The sequence below is a fragment of the Eumetopias jubatus genome, unplaced genomic scaffold, assembly GCF_037043125.1.
Source record: "Eumetopias jubatus isolate StellerSeaLion01/CBP00866 unplaced genomic scaffold, mEumJub1_p1.0 scaffold_6, whole genome shotgun sequence".
NCBI classification, from domain to species: Eukaryota; Metazoa; Chordata; class Mammalia; order Carnivora; family Otariidae; genus Eumetopias; species Eumetopias jubatus.
In genome coordinates, this window is record NW_028274812.1 from 145,609,905 (window position 1) to 145,629,091 (window position 19,187).

At 42.6% G+C, this 19,187-nt stretch overlaps 1 protein-coding gene across 2 annotated transcripts; it reads right to left on the reverse strand.

The window, feature by feature from the left end:
- Positions 1 to 1,309: 1,309 nt before the first annotated feature.
- On the reverse strand, positions 1,310 to 13,513 carry SLC17A2 (solute carrier family 17 member 2). Of its 2 annotated transcripts, XM_088024144.1 has the most exons (12): positions 13,486 to 13,513; positions 11,784 to 11,995; positions 10,447 to 10,449; positions 9,617 to 9,850; positions 9,444 to 9,531; positions 6,680 to 6,766; positions 5,076 to 5,194; positions 4,794 to 4,955; positions 4,158 to 4,290; positions 3,922 to 4,069; positions 3,017 to 3,107; positions 1,310 to 1,444 (listed from the first exon to the last, which is right to left on the reverse strand). In XM_088024144.1, the coding sequence occupies exons 1-12, from the start codon at positions 13,511 to 13,513 to the stop codon at positions 1,310 to 1,312; spliced, it is 1,440 nt and encodes a 479-aa protein (XP_087880270.1). The 2 variants fall into 2 exon arrangements, with proteins under 2 accessions (XP_087880270.1, XP_027963314.2); XM_028107513.2 differs by lacking the exon at positions 10,447 to 10,449.
- Between the last annotated feature and the right edge of the window lie 5,674 nt (positions 13,514 to 19,187).

Below are 19,187 nucleotides of genomic sequence, written 5' to 3' on the forward strand. Positions count from 1 at the left end.
TTTTTCTCTTCTTTTCGTTTTCTACAAACTCCCCTTCTTCTCTATATTGTAAATACCCAGAGGACAGAGCCAGAGTGTTCTCATCTTAACATCATCCTCAGAGCCTGGCCATCTGTTTTCTTTGAAACACCCGCTCAGAAATACCTGTTGATGTGCGTTATGAGATTCTTTTCCATCCCTGTGGTTCTGTGGGGCTTTTAAAGATGGCAAGAATTTCTCTTCTAGAACAGTTGTGGCAAAACCAGCGTCAGCTCTGTGTATGAGCTCTCACAGCCTAGAGGATGTGTTTTAAGACGTAGGAACCACAATTAATTCCTGTTGGAGACAGTGGTGACAATCCTAGTCCTGGGAAAATAGGAAGAAGCTCAAACGATCTTTTTCAAGCCCGAAAAAGGAACTTCTATGGTATGTGAAGTCATTCTATGTTTTCTTCCGTCTTGTTATACCATCAGTATTCTTCTCCTTATAAATCCTCATTTCATTTGGATCATCTGTTGCCTCCCTTCAATTTTCATTACATGGTCCAAACTATCTCCTTGTACCTTCTGGAAGTGCCCAGCTTGCCTCCCCTTGAGCTTTCAATTCTGTCTTTTCTTTCTCTGGGTTTCTAGTTAACCACATTCATTTAACTCTCTGCCTGGTCATTTCCTGGTCATTAATTCCCTGGAATCTAGCTAAGGATAAGTAGATATCTGTTTCAGCTGACAGAAATAATCCTCATCTAAATAATTTGAAAATGGTCTATTTTAATTTTAGCATGTAAATTTTAATTGAATTTAGCCACATAAATAAACATCCATGTTTCACACAATGTATACAAATAATAAAAAAGTTAATTCTGTGGATTACAGCCTTAAATTTCTGTTCCATGCTGAGCTCTATAACGCATGACTACGGTTCCTAACAGGTCTTCTCTGTGTCCATAATCACCCCCATGAAGGTACTTATCAGTGATTATTTTCACATAGATTTTTATTCATCCAGTACTTTCCAAAGAGGAAACTTCAAAGGCAACAGGAATTGGCGTTTCCAGTGTGTCCGGCAGCTGTCGACCCTGGCTGCATGCTAGACACCCTGCTGCATGTCTAACAACCTGTGGCACCCGGGCTCTCCCTCAGACCAGTTCATTCAGAGTCTCTGCGGGCAGCCCCATCATCCGTGTGGTTTAGAGACTTCCCAGGAAATCCAACACGCAGCCAGAGTTGAGAACCGCTGAGCCTATGGCCAAGAATATGAAGAATGATGACACATAAAAAACGTTGCAAAAGTTAACGGTCAGCACTGCGTTTCAGTTTGCAATTCAATATCCTCAGAGGCGGGTGAGGGTCTTCTCTTTGGCCCAGTCCTGGATTTCTACTTGTCCAAATGTGATGTAAAAAAACATGCCAAACATGTTGACGGCAGCGGACAGGAAAAAGACATTCCTCCATCCAGACACAGAATCCTGGAAGCAGAAAACACAGAACTATCAGTCTCACGGCTCCTTCCCCACCAGCTCTAGAAATCCTCCATTTTGTGTATTGCAATATTGATCTCAAAGTATAGCAGGAGTGAGCTGCAATAGCCACTTAACATCTTAACTTATCAAAGAAAGTTTTATGAAATTGTTGGAGACAGAATGACTCTAAAATGAACAGTGGGTTCTGGGTCGAGATGGATTTTTCTTTTTTCTTAAAGATTTTATTTATTTATTTGAGAGAGAGAATGAGAAAGAGAGAAAGCATGAGAGGGTCAGAGGGAGAAGCCTGCGATGTGGATTCAATCCCGGGACTCCAGAATCATGGCCTGAGCTGAAGGCAGTTGCTTAACCAACTGAGCCACCCAAGCGCTCAAGATGGATTTTTCTTTAAACCAAAATGAATTAACCTACACTAACGTCTTTCTAGAAATCTGGATCTCAACATTCACAAAAATATCACATTACTCATTTAGAATTATGCCTAAAGTGACATTTTTAAGCTTTTATCCTTGTGTTCTCTCTGTTTAGTTGTTTTTGGTTGTTGACATCAGTGCCAACACCCCTTAGATGGGCGTCTCAATATAACGTGATTCGTATTTAGCTGGAATGACCCTCCTCACCCAGCCCTGGTAAGTCATAGTTCATTTGTGGCTTTAGAATCACAGCAGATTCCTAGCGATTTGGTTGAAAATGAACCTGGAAACTAGATCACATAGAGATGTGTTAAAAATAAACAAAACTTTTTTGTAAGCTGGGGTCCTGGGTGGCTCAGTTGGTTAAGCGTCCAACTCTTGATTTCAGCTCAGGTTGTGATCTCAGGGTTGTGAGATGGAACCCCGTGTTGGGCTCTGGGCTGGGCATTGAGCCTGCATAAGATTCTCTCCCTCTCCCTCTTCCCCGGACCTCCCTCCCCCACCCCGTTCTCTCTCTCTCTCAAAAAAATAAAAAATAAAACTTTTTTATAAGTTGACTCTTGTCATTCTGCCATCCCAGCCTGGCTCTGCTTTTTCTTCTGTCTTCCCAGCCCACACTTCACACGGAGCGAGCCTTGTGGCGCATGCTCACAGCCATGCTCTTGTCGCCATGACCTCACCTCCCTTTATTTAAATTGGCCTTGGGACCCTTTATGCTTCCATATTGTAATTGTTTCTAATTAGAATGAATCTGAACAGACTCTTCATAATCTTTCCCTTCTGCTCCTCTGTATCTCTTACCATTCCTTGACATGTATCATTCACTCTGGTTCTAACCCAGAACCGTTTCATGCTTTTTTTCCTCTAGGAGCTCATTGGTGCTGTTTTTCTCTACCTGAACTGCTCATTTTCATCCATCCAACATCCATTCATTTTTAGAAGTTCAGCTTATATTTTTCTTTCCCTGGGGAATCTGACCTAATAGACTGTCATTTCAAGTCCCCCGTGACTAGGGGGACTGAGTAGACATCCACGCTTGCGGTCTCTGTCAGACCACGCCGTCCTGGAGAGCAGAGGCCCCGCCACGAGTCCCTGGGCCTAGAGCAATACCTGCCACTTGCAGACGTTCAAGAAACTGGCCAACCTGACTGATAAGGAATCCGGTGGCCGTGGAGGAGATGATTCCTGCGATGAGCCCAAATCCCCTTGAGATTCCCATGAGGAAGCTTGCATACCTGTGGGCCGAAGATTTTACAGATGATTTTATGTAGAAAGCTATCTGGGGCTTTTCAGCAACTCAAACTTTAATGCAGTTCAATTCTAATAGCAAAGTCATTTTGCCCAATGCAGTGTTTCGTTTACCTAAAGACATTAGGGGTAATGCCTGTTTGCCAACCCTGAAATCACCTCTCTGCCAAGTCAACAACCAGGGGCCACTTCAGTCTCTGGGGAGCCCAAGATCCACCTGCCACCCCCATCCCAAGGCCGCTCAGCAAGACAGGCAGTGTATGCAGGGCCCAGGACCGCAGACTCCAAACAAACTGCCTGGGGCCAAAGCCTGGCTCTGCCTTTGTGTGACCTCAGGCCTGTCACTTCACCTTGGTGTGACTCAGTCCTCTACCCTTTAGAGTGAGGATAACAATCGGACCTACCTCATGCAGTTGTGAGGATTAGATGTGTTGATAATCGCCTATCAAGTAGGATTTGGCTCATGGCAATTGCATACATATGTGGGAGCTGATATTATCAACACTCTGGAAGCTTTTCCAAAACACATGTGTGTGGGCCCTTTCCCAGAGCATACAGTTCCGTCTCTGGTGGGGAGGCCTGGAAAACTTTTCATCTAAATGATTCCTGGCCGAGATTGGGAACTTTTATTCTTAAAATGCCATAATAGGTCATGGCCACGTACTGACGTTTCTAGTTATTTGTCATTATTGTACTACCATTTTGTGCATGTCGTAACATGAAAGAGTTGCAAGAAAAAGGCTGAGGCCTAACACCTCCGAAAGGGCCTGGGTGAGGGGAACAAATGGGGAAAGGTCTTACCTGGGGGCGACATCTAAGGTGTTGATGATGAACCCCGAATCACACAGGTTGCTGGTCCCAGGAATGAGTATCAGCAAAATAATGGTTGTCACATAACTAGAAGCCACGAAGGGCAAGGCCACGGCACATAGCGATGGAAGGAGGAGCCCTGGGCAATGAGACGCAGCATCAGGCCCCCTCTCAGACCAGGTGTGGGAAAAGGGATTAATTAACCAAGCCCAAGCACCTATCCTTACCTAGAGATGAGAAGAGTTTTCGTACAGTGATTAATCTGAGAAGGTTCCTGGACAGAAGGAAATCTGCCAACTGGCCTCCTAGAATCGTACAGCTCGAAGCAGCAATGAAGGGCAGGGAGGACAGAACCCCACTCTGCAGGAAGGAAACATGTACAGTGAGTGCAGATGTGCAGATGGCCCCAATGTTTATCAGTTCCACAGGCAACTGTTAGCCACCCCCGGATATTCTGAGTGGTTTTTAGGAAGTTAAAAGTTCTTCTTTTCCACAGAAGAAGACCACTGCCTCAGGTAAGAGGGCCAGTTACAAGGGATTACACTGGTCTCCAGAGAAAAATGCTATTAATCTCTAAGAGACACTGAAGAATCGGCTGGTGTGGCGATGTTGTTCAGTGGTTGAGGACTCAGCTCTTGCAGCTGCTGGGCCACTCAGTGGTTGTGCAATCCAAGGCACATCAGCTGACCTCACATGTCCCCAGGTCCATGCCTGGACAATAGGAATCATTACATGCCTTTCTCAAGGTCACTGTGAAGGTTAAATGAGTGGTTATGTGCAAGGCCAGAGTGCAGTAGGCATCGTGGAACTATTTCTCCTTATCGCCATTATTGTTTCCATAGAAGTACCGGAAGGATACTCACATCTCTGATGTTCACGTGGAGCACAGAGCTGATGTACGTCGGCAGGTATGTTATGATTATGGTGCATAACCAGAAATGGCTGAAAAACCCCGTGAAAATGGCCCAAAGTGGTAGGCATCTGACCATAGCCTTTATGGGGACAGATCGTCTAGGAGAACTGGACTGAAAGGAAATATCTAATCAGCATGGGGTTAGAACAGGCCTGAGGTTGCCTCTCCCATGGGCCCCTCCCCTGCCATAGAGGCCTCCGCATGGTCCACAGGTGGAAGGGATGCACTGTACCTGTTGAGCCAGTGAGGCCACGATGTAGTCCTTTTCCCGGACGCTTATGCATGGGTGATGCATGGGGTCATCGTAAATCACCATGAACCACAGGAGACAGCAGACACAGCCAATGCTACCTGGGAAGCCGGGACCCCATTAATTTTTGGGTAGATTTCTCTGCTGGGGGAAGGGAGTTTCCTCTGATGTGGTCCACATCCCCCTCAAAACACACCTATCAATTCATGGTTATTCCACCATAAGGAACTAAACTTGCCTGCTTCTTTATTTCAATTATTTTATAAATCTCCGTTTTTTAAAAAAGATTTATTTGTTTATTTGAGTGAGAGAGAGAGAAAGAGAGAGAGCATGAGCAGGAGGGGCAGAGGGAGAGGGAGAGAGAATCTCAAGTGGACTCCTTGCTAAGCACAGAGCCCAATGTGGGGTTCGATCCCAGGACCCTGAGATCATGACCTGAGCCAAAACCAAGAGTCAGACACTTAACGGACTGCACCACCCAGGTGCCTCTACAAATCTCCTTTTAAAAGCTCTCCAGATACCAACTCTCAAATTTAGACTGCTATTTGTCAATGTCAGAGCACTTTGGAGAGAACATGAGCATGAATGTACCATTGCATAGCTGGTTAATTACTCTTAGGACTCCAGTGGTTTACAGTGTTATCTGTCATTAACAGCAATTTCTTATTACACACATTATTGTCTTATTTTGGAAGATCTGAGTAGTCAGGATTGGAGAACATAGGAGTCATACACACATGAAACGACCTGCCCGAAAATCAGTGTGGCAAAGCAAAATTTCCAGCACATTTGCAAAAGACAGTGTTATTTGTATTCAAACAATATGTTCATTACGAATTTCCAGAAGAAATATTTCTTGACAATACCTGATTAACACGTGTGGACCAAAGATGACCTGGGATTAACATCATTAATGAGAGAGCCATACAAGCCAGAATCATATTGAATGACATCATTTGGTTATAACAATAGAACAGAAATGTGTCTCATTGCTGAGATCTGTCATTTGAAGAAGGCTAAAGACTGCATCTGATGTGATAAGTCCTGGAAGTTTCCCTAGGGAAGGATGCATTTTTTTTTTTAAGTAGGCTCCACAACCAGCATGGAGCCCAGTGTGGGGCTCAAACTCATGACCATGAGATCAAGACCTGAGCCAAGAACAAGAGTCAGACAATTAACCAACTTGGAAGGGTGCATTTAAATGAGCTTTGCAAGATTTGCCTGGTAGAGCATAGGTCAAGGGCATCTTGGCAGAAATAATAACTACAATAAAATATGAAGACATGTTTAAAGTGTATCCCACCAAACTTTGGTGACCCTGACATTTTAACCACAAGGCAACTAGACCTGGCATTTCAGATGTGGTGGTGGAGATTCTACAGAAGATGCCTGGGGTGGGAGGGGAATGCTGCATTCCCAGTTCTTCAGACGTCAACACCACACAGAGAGTCGTCTCCTAGATTGGAGGGAGGAAGCTACCAATCTTCAATGTTCTCTCTCACATGGAAATGGGTGACAGGTAATGTGGGCATCCAACCAAACGGCTGGCAAACAGAGGGCTTGTGATTCAGGAGAAAACGACTCACCAAAGATGTAGAAGATAAAAGGCCAGCCCAAGGCCTGTGAGATTAGGCCCCCCACGCAGAGGATGATGAAGGACCCAAACGCTGCCCCTGAAGAGAAGACGGACAAAAAAGGCACGTTATGAAAACAGCAAAGGGCTGAGACTGAGTGGCCTCCCTGGACATTGTCCCAACAGAGAGGAGGCAGACGTAGAATTACGGAGTGAGGAGAGCCTTTCTTCCTGTTCACAGATCTCCCCTAGTAACATCATGTGAAGTACTTAGAATTGATAAATAAGAATGGTATGCCTCCTGACATTTCAAGAGCTCCTTAACACCAGTGAGCCCAGTACAAATCCCTTAGTTTGTCATAGAAACTCTCTGCAATCATAGCCCACCAGTATTTCCTTAGAATCAGAGTTGCATTCTGGCAGGGTGCAATATGAGGTTGAGGACAAGAAAGAAAAGTCTTACACAGATTAATAAGATACAGTCTCTGACCTCAAGGAGCCTTCAGTCCAGCTGGAGAGAAAAGCATGAGCAAAATTCACGATTACAAATATAATATAGTGTAGACTTTGGAGTGGGAGCATATTTAACAGAGATCCACAATAAGAAATGCATTTTACATGGCGACACTATACATACACAAAGACATACACATGCATAAAACTCAAACAAAAGTTTCATGAATCAATACGTAGACTCACCATGTGTAATGCACTCCAACATTTTCTATTCTATTCTATTTTGTTTTTAAATACTGGTTTTGACCCACTACATTAATTTTATGACCCCTGTATGGGTCCCAATCTGCACTTTGGGGGAACAAAAGGTTGTAGAATACAACTACAGTAATCGACTACAGTATGCTCTGGTTGTGTACAAGCGGCGAGTGTTGAAGCTGACAATGAGGCTTACAACTTGTTTACATGAGCTAAGCAGTGAAATGGACGGATCTTGGGTAAAAGAAGCTAGGAGTAGAGAACCTTCCAGGAAAATGGGCAAGGAGAGTAGAGCCAGAAAGAAGTTAAGTACAGATTGTAGGTGGTGTGATGTGAGCCTTGCTTACAGAGGGATACTGAGTGGAAAAGCAGATTCGGACCATATAGCAGCCGATCTTTGTATCCGCGCAATAAGGAGATCGTTTTTATCTGCAGTCATGGAGGAAAGCACTGAAGTCCAAGCAAGTGAGCAAAGATGCCTCATCTGTGCTTTGAGGAGATAACTTGGCTTTGATGGGAAGAGAAGTCTGCAGGGAACAAAGCTGGAGAGAGAGGACTAGCAGAGAGTGATGTGGTTTTGGAATACAGGTGAGGTTCGGTGGGGTGAGGTCTGGAGCCGACGACCAACAAAGAATTCTTGAGACGCCTTTGGGGCAAAATGGTGTTTTATTAAAGCGCAGGGACAGGACCCGTGGGCAGAAAGAGCGGCTGCCCCGGGGTTGTGAGCTGTGGCTGATTATATACTGTGGGGTTGGGGGAGGTAAGGAAAATGGAGGTTTCAAAAGGATTTTCAGACGCTAAAGAGGACCTACAAAGATACTGGAGGCCTTGCCATTGTCGTTAAGGTTGTTTTTCCTCCTCTAGCAAGGCATTAACATTGAGATAGTTGGGGGCTTCCTGGAAGAATATCACACGTATCCCACCCAGGAGTGGGAGTTGCGGGCTGTCAGCTTGTGCTTTGTCCTCCGCTAGCCTTCTGCTCCCTCATCAAGAGCATTTAAAGATAGAGAAGACAGGACAACTGCAATGGAAGGAGCCAGAATGCAGGAGGGTTGCTTTGGAGTGAAAACCATCTGTAGGATGCAGCTGTACATTGGAGCTGGGAGTGAGAGGCTTGAGGGAACCTCACTTCTATTCTGCAAGTATACACTTCCAGGGCTACCAGTTAGGGCAAATGGCAGTGATCAAATCATTTAAGTCCTTGGTGTGATCTGCTCACATGCCCTGGAGAGGCAGGTGGCCGGGCGACTGAGAGTGCGCTCTGGGGCCAAACTGCCTAGGCTCAGATCTCAGCTCTGTCACAGGCTGGCTATTGGTATTTGAGCAATTTACTTGATTTCTGCGTATGTTAATTCCCTCCTTTATAAAATGAGAGTTTAAAAATTGTTAATTATCAGAGAGTTGCTGTGAAGATTAGCTCAGAATAGCAAAGAGCTCAGAAATCACGGGGGCTCTTTAAACTCAACTTTCCAGCCTGATTTCTCTCCTTACCACTGTGAAATCTTAATTCTCATGTGTATATCTTTGCTAAAATAGTGTTTATACACCATGGGTAAGTATTATATAAGCTTACTTGATCTTTTTTTTTTAAAGACTTTATTTATTTGAGAGAGAGAGAGTGCAAGCGTGAGGGGGAGAGGGGCAGAGAGAAGGGGAGAAGCAGACTCCCCACTGAGCAGAGAGCCCTTCAGGGGACTCCATCCCAGGACCCTAAGATCATGACCTGAGCTGAAGGCAGACGCTTAACCGTCTCAGCCACCCAGGTGCCCCTAAGTTTACTTGATCTTTTTGCATTTATGCCCATTTAAGTTACAGACATTTTCTGACAATGCTTTGCTGACTATCCTAGCTCACAGTGGCCTCTTGCTTCGGAGCCTTAGTGGCTTTACGGCACTGACGTATCTTTCTTTCTCTCACAGATGTTATGTGACTGTCTCACATTGTCACATTTCTGGGTAACACCTTCTCCCTCTCCCCCCCAAAACATCCCATGCAGAGAAGGGAAGATGCGTCGTCGGGGGCGAAGCCGATTACAAAGCTGTCACCCATATGCACATCCTTACCTGAGCCCGCGATGCTGGTGAGCTTGCTCCGTTCAAGTGGGGGAGCCCACTTGGCCCAAATTGTAAACTGACCTGTCCATGCCATTCCCTGAAAGGAAAATCATTAAGACCTTTGATCTCCAGTAGAATTAGGGCACCTGTATCCCACTCAGAATGAGAAAGTAGCTGGATACCTGGGCCATGCCCTGGATTGTCCGAATCACAATAACCAAAATCACTCCGAAGTCAGCAGCCAACGGCATAAAGAGGGTGAGAAGAGAGGAGATCAGCAGACCAGCACCAAGCATCTGCTTTGCTCCAAATATCCCTGCTAAATATCCACTTGGGATCAGAGTCACTATTATCCCATAGCTGATGGAGCTAAAGATGATACCCTGAGTCTCTGGGCTCCATTCATATACAGAGGCCTGGTGGGGGGTGGAGGGGAAGAAAGAAAATTATTTGCTAAGAAGTTCTGTTATGAAAGTCTACTTTAAAACCAGTGCTGCTTAGGGTGGGTGGGATTCTAGTATAAAAATCCACTTTTCTGGGTTTTGTTTTTTGTTTTTTGTTTTTGTTTTTTTAAAAGATCTTATTTATTTTCTATAAATTTTTTTTTACTTAAGTTCAACTTAATTAACAAATTGTGTGTTGTTAGTTTCAGAGATAATTTAGTGATTCATCGGTTGTATTTTTTACAGAACAGATATCCCACCTCTTCCAAACAAACAACCAATTGTACCCCTAATCTGCTCCTTTCAGAGGGGGAGTAAAAACAAAAGAAATGAAGAAGGAAAGAGATAAAGAAATGAATACAAGATAGGAAAATATTAAATGAAAAAAGGCCATTGAGAGATATTTCATCTGGGAAAGAGCTTCCTTTAACTATTTGCTTCTGAGAAAAGTTAGGGGACATGTTGACTCTCATTTCAAAAATTAAAAAAACACAACTTTACTGACCTCTCATCAAAATTAGTCCTTAAAATCAAGTTTAGGAATTATGGTCTGCCTTGGCAGAGATGACTTCCTAAAACACATATTGCATATTAATAAGATCACATTCTTCTCATGATGTAAGCCAATAAATAGTTTTTGGTAACCCACTAGATATGTGGCATCATGCTATAAATTGAAGTAAAGAAGCAAAAATACATATATATATATAATATGAATTATTTTTATCCATTTATAATAATTATAAATAATGCAAGATATATGATTCAGGTGAGAATTCAAGTTTGAGGATAAACATCAGTAAAATAGGGACTTTGAGAAAAGTGAAGAACAATTTGCAAAGATCCCAGGAAGGAAGCAATACTTGAACCATCCTTTGAAGAATGACGATGATTTGCACAAAGAGAAATAGGAAAATTCATTTTTATTGAAGAGCAAAAGTGAACTTATAGCATTTGAAATGATACCAGATGAAGAGAAACTAACCAGGGCTCTGATTTACTCAGAGCCTGGGCCACTGATAGCAAATCTGAGTGTGCTGAGAGGTGGGGCCAGATTTTGGAGGAGCAAGCACATCAAGAGAGAAGTTTGGCAACTTGAAGGCATCCTGGAATCTTGAGCATGAGAATGTGAATGTGTAGGATGAATAATGGAGAAAAGACTGGAGGCAGAGAGGTTATTATAAATAAGCTGGGCCCAAGATAATAAAATCATGAAATAGGGCGACAAGGGCAACATTAGGAATGTACAGTAAATGATAGTTTAAAGAAAAATTTAAAGATAAGGTGTAATCATGATTCTCATACAATATTGTGATAAAGATTTTATTTAACTCATTGATTAATAAGGGAATTGGTAAGATATTACAACTGGTCCAAAGAGAATTCAAAGACCCATAAGTAGGAAGTAATATTGAATTAGATTTTAAATATATGGCAAAATTGGCTTATTCAACTGAGTGGCAAGTGAGGAGAGTATCAGTTGGTTTTCCACAGGACAAAATTCATTTGCAGAGCTATGGGCAAAAATCCCGTGCATTACTATTTGTTATATAGAACTTACAGAGTCGCAGAATGGCCCCAAGACAGGAAAGGTACAGAGATCTACATAGAATCTGGCAGAAGGATGTGCTCTGTGCCAAGTTTTTCATGGAAGACACCTAGTATTCTGTTTCTTTGTGGAAGTTTTCACAATTTTTTCTGTAGTCCCCCCCACCTTATAATCATAACAATCTCAATGAAGGATTATTTTTATCACAGAGGTAAGAAATATCTCAAAAACAGAATTCCAGTCTTTTTTCAGTTGGTCATTGAAAATTCATGCTGCTATGCTTCACAGAATCAAGATCCTTCCTTTCAAACTGGGTTTTCCCTCTCAACAAAGAACATAGTTCTCCATGATACTTACCCCTGTATTAAATTCCTTCATGGATCTGCTGGGGTTGTTGAGGGTGTCTGCAAGAGGTCCTTCTGTGGAGGCATTGGGCAGACCATGCTGCTGAGTGCTGTTCACCATGGCAATGATTGCAATGCTCAGACTCACACGCTGGGTTATCATGGTGAAGTTTGAGAAGTGCATGATGAGAGCCAGTCCATAGCGTAAGGAACAGAACTCTGGACCTAGAGGACAATATGGAAGTACACAATGAACATCCTGACTGAGGCCACCACCTTTCCACGTATCCCATGGCTAAATCTGAAAAAAACATCAGAGACCTCACTCAGCCCCACTGCTTTTTTTTTTTCACTGAAATAACCACGGCTACATACAATGTTCCTTTGCCATATTCTTTCGTTGGCTAGAAGAGAATCAATCTGGGATCTTACAGTCAAGTAAAGCAAATATGGCCATTTTTTCCAGAGGTATGGGAAGCAGATGGTAACTATAGGAAAACCTAAGTGAAGGCATTTAGGTCACACTGTCCCAAAATAAATTGAATGAGGGAGGTGGTGGCAGAGCCAGTAACAAAACCCAAGTCACCCAGCTGCAAGTCAGAAGTCCTGTCTGTTCTGCATATTCATTCACCATAAAGCTTGGAAGTTTATACTTAGAGAACTGTTGTTGAAGGAAGCTAACCAAACCTCCAAGGATTCTATTTGAAATATTTGAGAGAGAGTGTGTGTAAATGAGCACATCCACTGATTCTTTAGTCTGATGTTCACTTGGAAACATTTTTGTTGTGTGTCTGTAGACCTGACTGCATATACATTCAGCTTTTAAAAAACTAATGTGGAGAACCATTTTTACTGAGTTTGTAGGTGATATAGTGCTGGATGAGAATTTCATATGTTACAAGAACAACACATTTTCTTTAAAGATTTATTTATTTATTTATTTATTTATTTATTTATTTATTTATTTGAGAGAGAAAGGGCAGAGGGAGAAGGAGAGAGAATCCTCGAGCAGACTCCCTGCTGAGCATGGAGCCCGACATGGGGCTCAATCTCAGGACCTTGAGCTGAAATCAAGAATCAGCCACTTAACCAACTGAGCCACTCAGGTGTCTCCAAGAAGAACACGTTTTTTGAAAAGTCCCCACAAAGTGGAACAAGGGACCGATATTGCAAGGGTTCCCAAGTGAATGATGGATTCGATTTTTTTCTGTGAATTTGGAGAACTAGAACTAAAGAGAAATAAAGAGAGGACCTGTGAACAAGCAGATAAAAATATAATGAAAGAGATCATTTTTAATGGCCAAATAGGCTCTGTAATAGGATTATTTGCCTGCAAAAGAGTTATTCCCATGCTACTGGAGGATTCCAAGCTCTGGGAAATAGCCAGCCACTTGGCAATAACACTATAAAAGAATTCATACATAGGTTGTTTAAAATGACTTTTTCAAGACTTATTCCATTCCTTATGTCCAGTATTTATTGGTCATTTGGCTTGATTTCTAATAAGTAACTCAGTCGGGCTCCCTAAAGAAAAAAACAACAGGTAACAGGATGAGGGGCTGGAGTTAGTACAATGTTCTGTTGAGTCTTTGAGTCTTTATAATGGGTGATAAGATTAAAAAAAAATTAGGAGGAGAAAGCAAGGAAAACAACAATGCTGGAGATGAGTGCCCACTCTTCCATAAAGTGCCTGCAAACCAGAGGGGAGGGTTTACCTTTCTTGGTGGAAGACTTCTTGTCCATTTGGCTTCTTTGGGAAATAGCAGCACAGTCTGTGAACTTTCCCTCTGCTCCGAATCTCTTTCACCACGACTGGGTTTTATCTATGGGATGGACAACAGTCCAAAACAAGACACACAAATAACTTTTCATGTGAATGTGGCCTTCTCTCAGCATCAAAGTTTTGATCCGACACAGCTATGCGATTTACATTTTGCAGTACACTCTTGTTAAGCTAACGGAGGACTCGGTTTTTATAAGAAAATCAGGCTGTGTGACTTAGAACTGGTTGTTTAAATGCTGCAACTATCCCTTCCTTCATCTGTTCAGTAAGAATCAGCTGCTTTCTGAGTGCTGCCCCAAGAATTTCATGAGAAACTTGCAAACCACGGAGAACTGCGCAAAGGCGAGGAGTACCGTGGCTGGAGGTGGACCAGAGGACAGGAACGTTAAATAAGCTCAGGAGCTGGCAAGAAAGTTCCAGAATACCCTTGCTCTCCTTATGACTGTGCTTCTGTTCCTTCTGCACAACCAGAACAATGCTGCACTGGGTCTTCTCTGAACAAGAAGGATGACATTGCATAACACTTAGGTACACTACATTTGAGGCTCAGAAATGTTTATTGCTGTCTTTGTTACACACAAATTGGACACTTTATTGGACTGAAAAGTTCTTCAGACCATCTGTAAAATCACACTGAGTGGGGCTTTCTACTACAATTACAAATAAACCCGTTTTTTGACAGGAAAAGAGAATTCATGATCCCCAAGTGGACATGTTTAATTCGATATTTGTATACTGGCCGAACCCTCTTTGCGGATACGTACACTTCTTTTAGGAACAATCCTTATCCTCAGAATACTGTCAGTTTTGCAGCTGTCCCTAAGCTGAAGCCTCCGTGACTTTATAAATACATGTATCATGCTTATATTTCATCACCCAGAACTTTGCCTTCTTTCTGCACATCAATTTAACAAGAATTATCTGCACCCTTAGGGACATTCATATTCCATGACTTTAGGATAGAGGCTCATAAGGAATGATAAGATAAAAAGTTTTGTCCAAAAAATTCTTTGCAGGATTAGTTATTACAGCATAATATTGGAGACAAATTAACCTAACCAAAAGGTTTTTAGTGAGTCAACTTTAATAGATTCTTATGATGGACTTTCTTAAAATAATGTCCCCAAGATGTTGACGAATGTGAGGGAAATGTGGGTACCCTGGAGTACAAAGCAGTGGCCATGCCGGTGTTGATTCCTGCACGTGCGCAGAAAAAGAAAAAGATTCACACAAGTACCAGCCGGGGCTAATTCTGGGTTATAGAACACGGTGCTCACGTTATTCTTTACAATTTTCCAGATCCACCTAGTGATTTTTTTTTTTTTTTTTTTACAAATCACAGATACTCATTTTATACCCGAAGGAAGCTAATTGAAAGAACAGTAATTAGGCTTCATTAGCATAGACTGGATAGCCTTCTGCTTGCCAAAGTTTCTAGAATTCTAAGAATAAGATCTCCCCCTCGAAGTTTTGAAATTTTCTCATTTGTTTACCCTGACCTAAATAGATGCCCAGTGCCTAAACCAGACAAGGTCAGCACCAGGAAACATGTTGGCTTTTGTCCCGCTGTGGAAGGCTTTCGAGTCTTGCTAACATCTGGATGGTCTCAGAAGCCCAGTTCAGTGCTTTTCACTCAGATCCTGAGTGCTGCCCCAAGAATTTCATGAGAAACTTGCAAACCACGTTTGAAGCACAATGCAAAGGACATCTCGTTTACCTGGAGTTTGGACCACTTTCTAGCTGATTTCCCTTGTTAGGTAAATTCCCAAGACCTGCCTGAAGGGAACTTCCTTGCTGTATATGTGACTACTGATATCCATACTCCACTGAAAGCTTTCCCACCAACCTCACCAATCAGTCTGAACTCTAGAGCTGAAAGACACTCCAGAGATCCTCTGGCCCAACTGTTCATTTTGCTGGTAAGAAAATCGGTGTGCAGGACGTCTGAGAGGTTGACTCCCAGTCACACCGTTTACAGAGCCAGCACCAGCTCTCCCAATGGCCAGACTGTTGCTTATCCTATCTGTAAATACAATTCCCCTTTATGTTCCTATTTTAAGCTCAGCTTAGAACCCAATAGGGTAGCTTCATTTTGAGGTATTCTACAGAAGAATTCATATGGCTTTAAATGGTTTTAGACATTTATTCCAGAAGGAAATTTGATGATGAAAATACTTTCAAGTGGAGCTTTGAATATTGAAGAAAAGAAAAATGACTAGTTTTTCTTGCTTTTTGTTTGTTTGTTTGTTTGCTAGTGGAATTATATCACAAACCTGTCACTTCAGCTGTCTTCCTTCCACTTGTTGCCATCCCTACCTTAGTCTTCATGATTTCACATACTGTTTTGAATTTTGTCTCAATAGTTGATTTCACTTGTTAATTTCCTATTTCCTCTGCATGGGACAAAGAGAGAAATTGGGCAGACATCCCAAACTACTCTACACTAGGGTCTCTCAGTAATGTAATAATGAAAACTACTTTCCCAAAATAATCACAGAAGCATATGAAATGCCGGGGTCTGAGCCTTGTCATGACTGGAATGCACTCAGAGACAGTGGGTTGAGTCAGTCCAGTTGTAAACAGGTTAAGGACCTTCCCATTCAGCAGTGACACTTCTAAAAACTAGTGAGTCCTAGCACAAAAGCTGTAAGTGTATATAGAAAAATTGAATAGACAGTAAATGAAAGTTCTTCCTTTTAAAAATAATTTGATGATACAGTATAGAGTTGTAGTTGATATAAAATTAATAATGTCGACAATATGGTTTATGCAGAAACAAAAGAGCAGGCTTTTTTCCTATTTGTCTCAGTCTGGAATGCACTATTTTGTTAGAGTAGTCTTTTTATTGCTCTTAAATTTCCCCTAACCCTCAGTCTGTCTTGCATCATCTCTGTTAGTCGAGTCCCCCAGTTTACTCAGAGTAAATGTTACATGTGGTTGAAGAGTATGAACCTGTAGTTCAAAGGGTATCCAGGGACCAAGCTCTTCTGTGCCATTTACAATCTGGGTAAACCAGTGCATTTTTCATAAGCTACCAGAGCTTTAATTGAACAGGAAATAGAAAAAAAAAGAGGTAATATAGGGATGATATTACTTCACGGGACAGTTGTGAGTGGGGAAAAACAAGGTACGAGGCATGCCTTCTAAAAGTAAAGTATGCATTGTAAACTGTTACTAATAATCAACACTCACAAGATTGGCACTCGGGCCCTCTCAGGTTAATAAGTACAGATTTAGAGCAAATAAAATACATTTCTCTGGAAGTGCTTTTGACTGATTGTTAAATTGGTTTTAAACATGTCCTTTTAAAAGAAGTTTCTTCTGAACTAGAATCCACGAGATGGGGGAAGAAGGGATGCATCTTGCTACAGACATCAGAGAACATGCGAAGAAGCAATGTTTTCCGTGTTAGTAAAACTTAGGCCCCTTTTTATCACCTGCCTACCTTTCTGAAAGATTGGTAGTGCTGAAAAAAAACTCGTTATTCCAATAGGTCCTTTAAGTCATGCTGTCAATACTTACGTATTAAACATGAAAAAAGAAAGAAAAGTGTATCAAGCACCAATAGTGGGTGATGCTAGAAAGCAGAGTAAGGCCCAGATCAAGGGCACTTGGGTCACTGCCTTGGGGGACTCACAGCTCAGCTCACCAGGAGATCCACAGGAGCGCCTGTGCTCCTTCCTTCCAAGTGACAACCTCAGGCTTGTCTTTCAGGTCAGTACGAGCCCAACTGTGCTTTGGACCAGGGACCTTCTCTGGCAGATTGGGAGAAGGTACCTTCCCTGAGTTTGCACCTAGGGCTTCCTGCCATAGCACCAAAATTATCATCTCCCTGGGCACCTTTCCTGAGCTGTCTGATGAGGGCAACTAACTAGGTGAGCTCGACAAGCATACAAGTGTTCTTGCCTTTAATCTTATTCACAACTTCATATTCTCCTTTTCTTGAGAGACAATCTCAAATATACATAGAAATCTGAAAAGACTCATTTGCCACAATCCCCAAGCCCAAACCTGGTTAGTTCTGATCCAGTATTTTAACCCACAGTGAAACCCATCCAACTCATCGAGGTGTCACAGCTAATACGGAATCCTCAGAGAATTGCCCAGTGTCCATTGGCCCTGGTGGCCTCTCAAGCCTTGTTCAATTGAATCGATTGAATCGATTGCATGCTTTAGAAAGTCTCTTCTTCATTCTGGAAACAGAAACCATTCCCAGGTGGGAATCCTTAGGCTGCTGTTAACGGTTTTCCTCTGACTTCCCTCAAACTGTTCCCTCCCTTTAATGGATCTTTGATTGATTAGTAATTATCCTCTGACCCAAAAAGAAGAAAAGCACTTACCTTCACCATTAAACCAGTATTTTAAGCCCTAGACTATAAGGCTCCCTGAAGAAGTTTCTATCCTTTCCTCCCTTTCAAATAATTCCACAGAGTTTCACAAGGATAAGTAATGAGCCACGTGGCAGTCAGACAGCATCAGGTCTGGCCCTACATCCTCAGAGCAGAACACCTGAGTCTGACTCTGCTGCTTAATTTTTAACTTCATTTTCAAGTTCTCACTGATAAAATGAGTATCTCAAAAGGTGACATCATGTTTTTCTGCTTTGAACTGTGCATACAACCAAAAAAGTCAACAAGCATTTTTCCTGAAAGGAAGGTGGCATGGTTTGGATGAAAGAACAAGGCTCCTGGGATTGGAGAGATGAGGTGAACCCCACCTTCACTTCCTAGTGTTTTCTGTGGCCTTGGACAAGTCACTTAACCTCTGTGAATTTCATTGGTAAAGCAAGGGTTATAACACCCAACTCATGGGGTTATTATGCAAATTAAATGAAATACTTATGCTAACTGGTAGTCAGTCTTCAATAAATGAGATGTTTCCACTAAGGGATTCTGCTAAGTCATCTAGACTTTCCTTAAGCTTTTGGTGCCCACATTCTAACAAACTTTGGCTAATCCGATATCCTTTCACGAAGCTACCGTGTGTTGGGGAACATCATCAAAAACATGTGGCCACCAACTGACCCATGAGCTAGGCTTGGGCACTCAGAGGTTCCTCAGCCTCTCCTCTGTCCCGGGAATGTGGGTCCCACCTGCCTTTCCTGTTCCCAGAGGCTGCTCCAAGGACATAACCTTGAGATGGTGCTGTGGTGTTGAGAACACTGGTAGGATATGTGACTGAGCACAGTTAGGGCCTCTTTATAAATTTCTGAGATTTGGAGGGTGGGTGCAGAGACCCATTGCTGTCACCCATGATAAGGGTCATGCCCTCTGCTATTATTAAAATGGCCACCTGCAGACCTGGAGTGGCTGCCTCTGTCTTCAGTCTCTCTCTGTCCTTGGAGTACGGGGGCCAGCTTCCGATTACACTCAAGTTGCTTCCAAGAGGGTGGCAAAACAACACCCTGTACCCTTCCTTCCTGTTTCTTATCTGAGCCTTTCATACTCCAATCTCTACTTGACTCCTGATTCTTGGATTATGTCTTATTTATGAAATTTATTTTTTGGTCTGTGGTTGCTACTGGATATTTCCAGCTTGATTCTTAACCCTTGTAAAATGAGGTGGGGGCCCGCCCTCTCTCACTTTATTAGCGTGGAACTGCCTTCAAGGAGTTTCCCTGTGGGGTGGGTCTCA

Coding starts and splice junctions, on each gene's coding strand:
- SLC17A2 (XM_088024144.1), bottom strand. CDS start 13,513: ATGGACAAGAAGTCTTCCACCAAGAAAG. Junction 6,767..9,443: donor CACCAGCATCGCGGGCTCAG/GTAAGGATGTGC, acceptor TCTTCTCTTCAG/GGGCAGCGTTTGGGTCCTTC. Junction 1,445..3,016: donor CCGGATTCCTTATCAGTCAG/GTTGGCCAGTTT, acceptor TTCTGCTTCCAG/GATTCTGTGTCTGGATGGAG.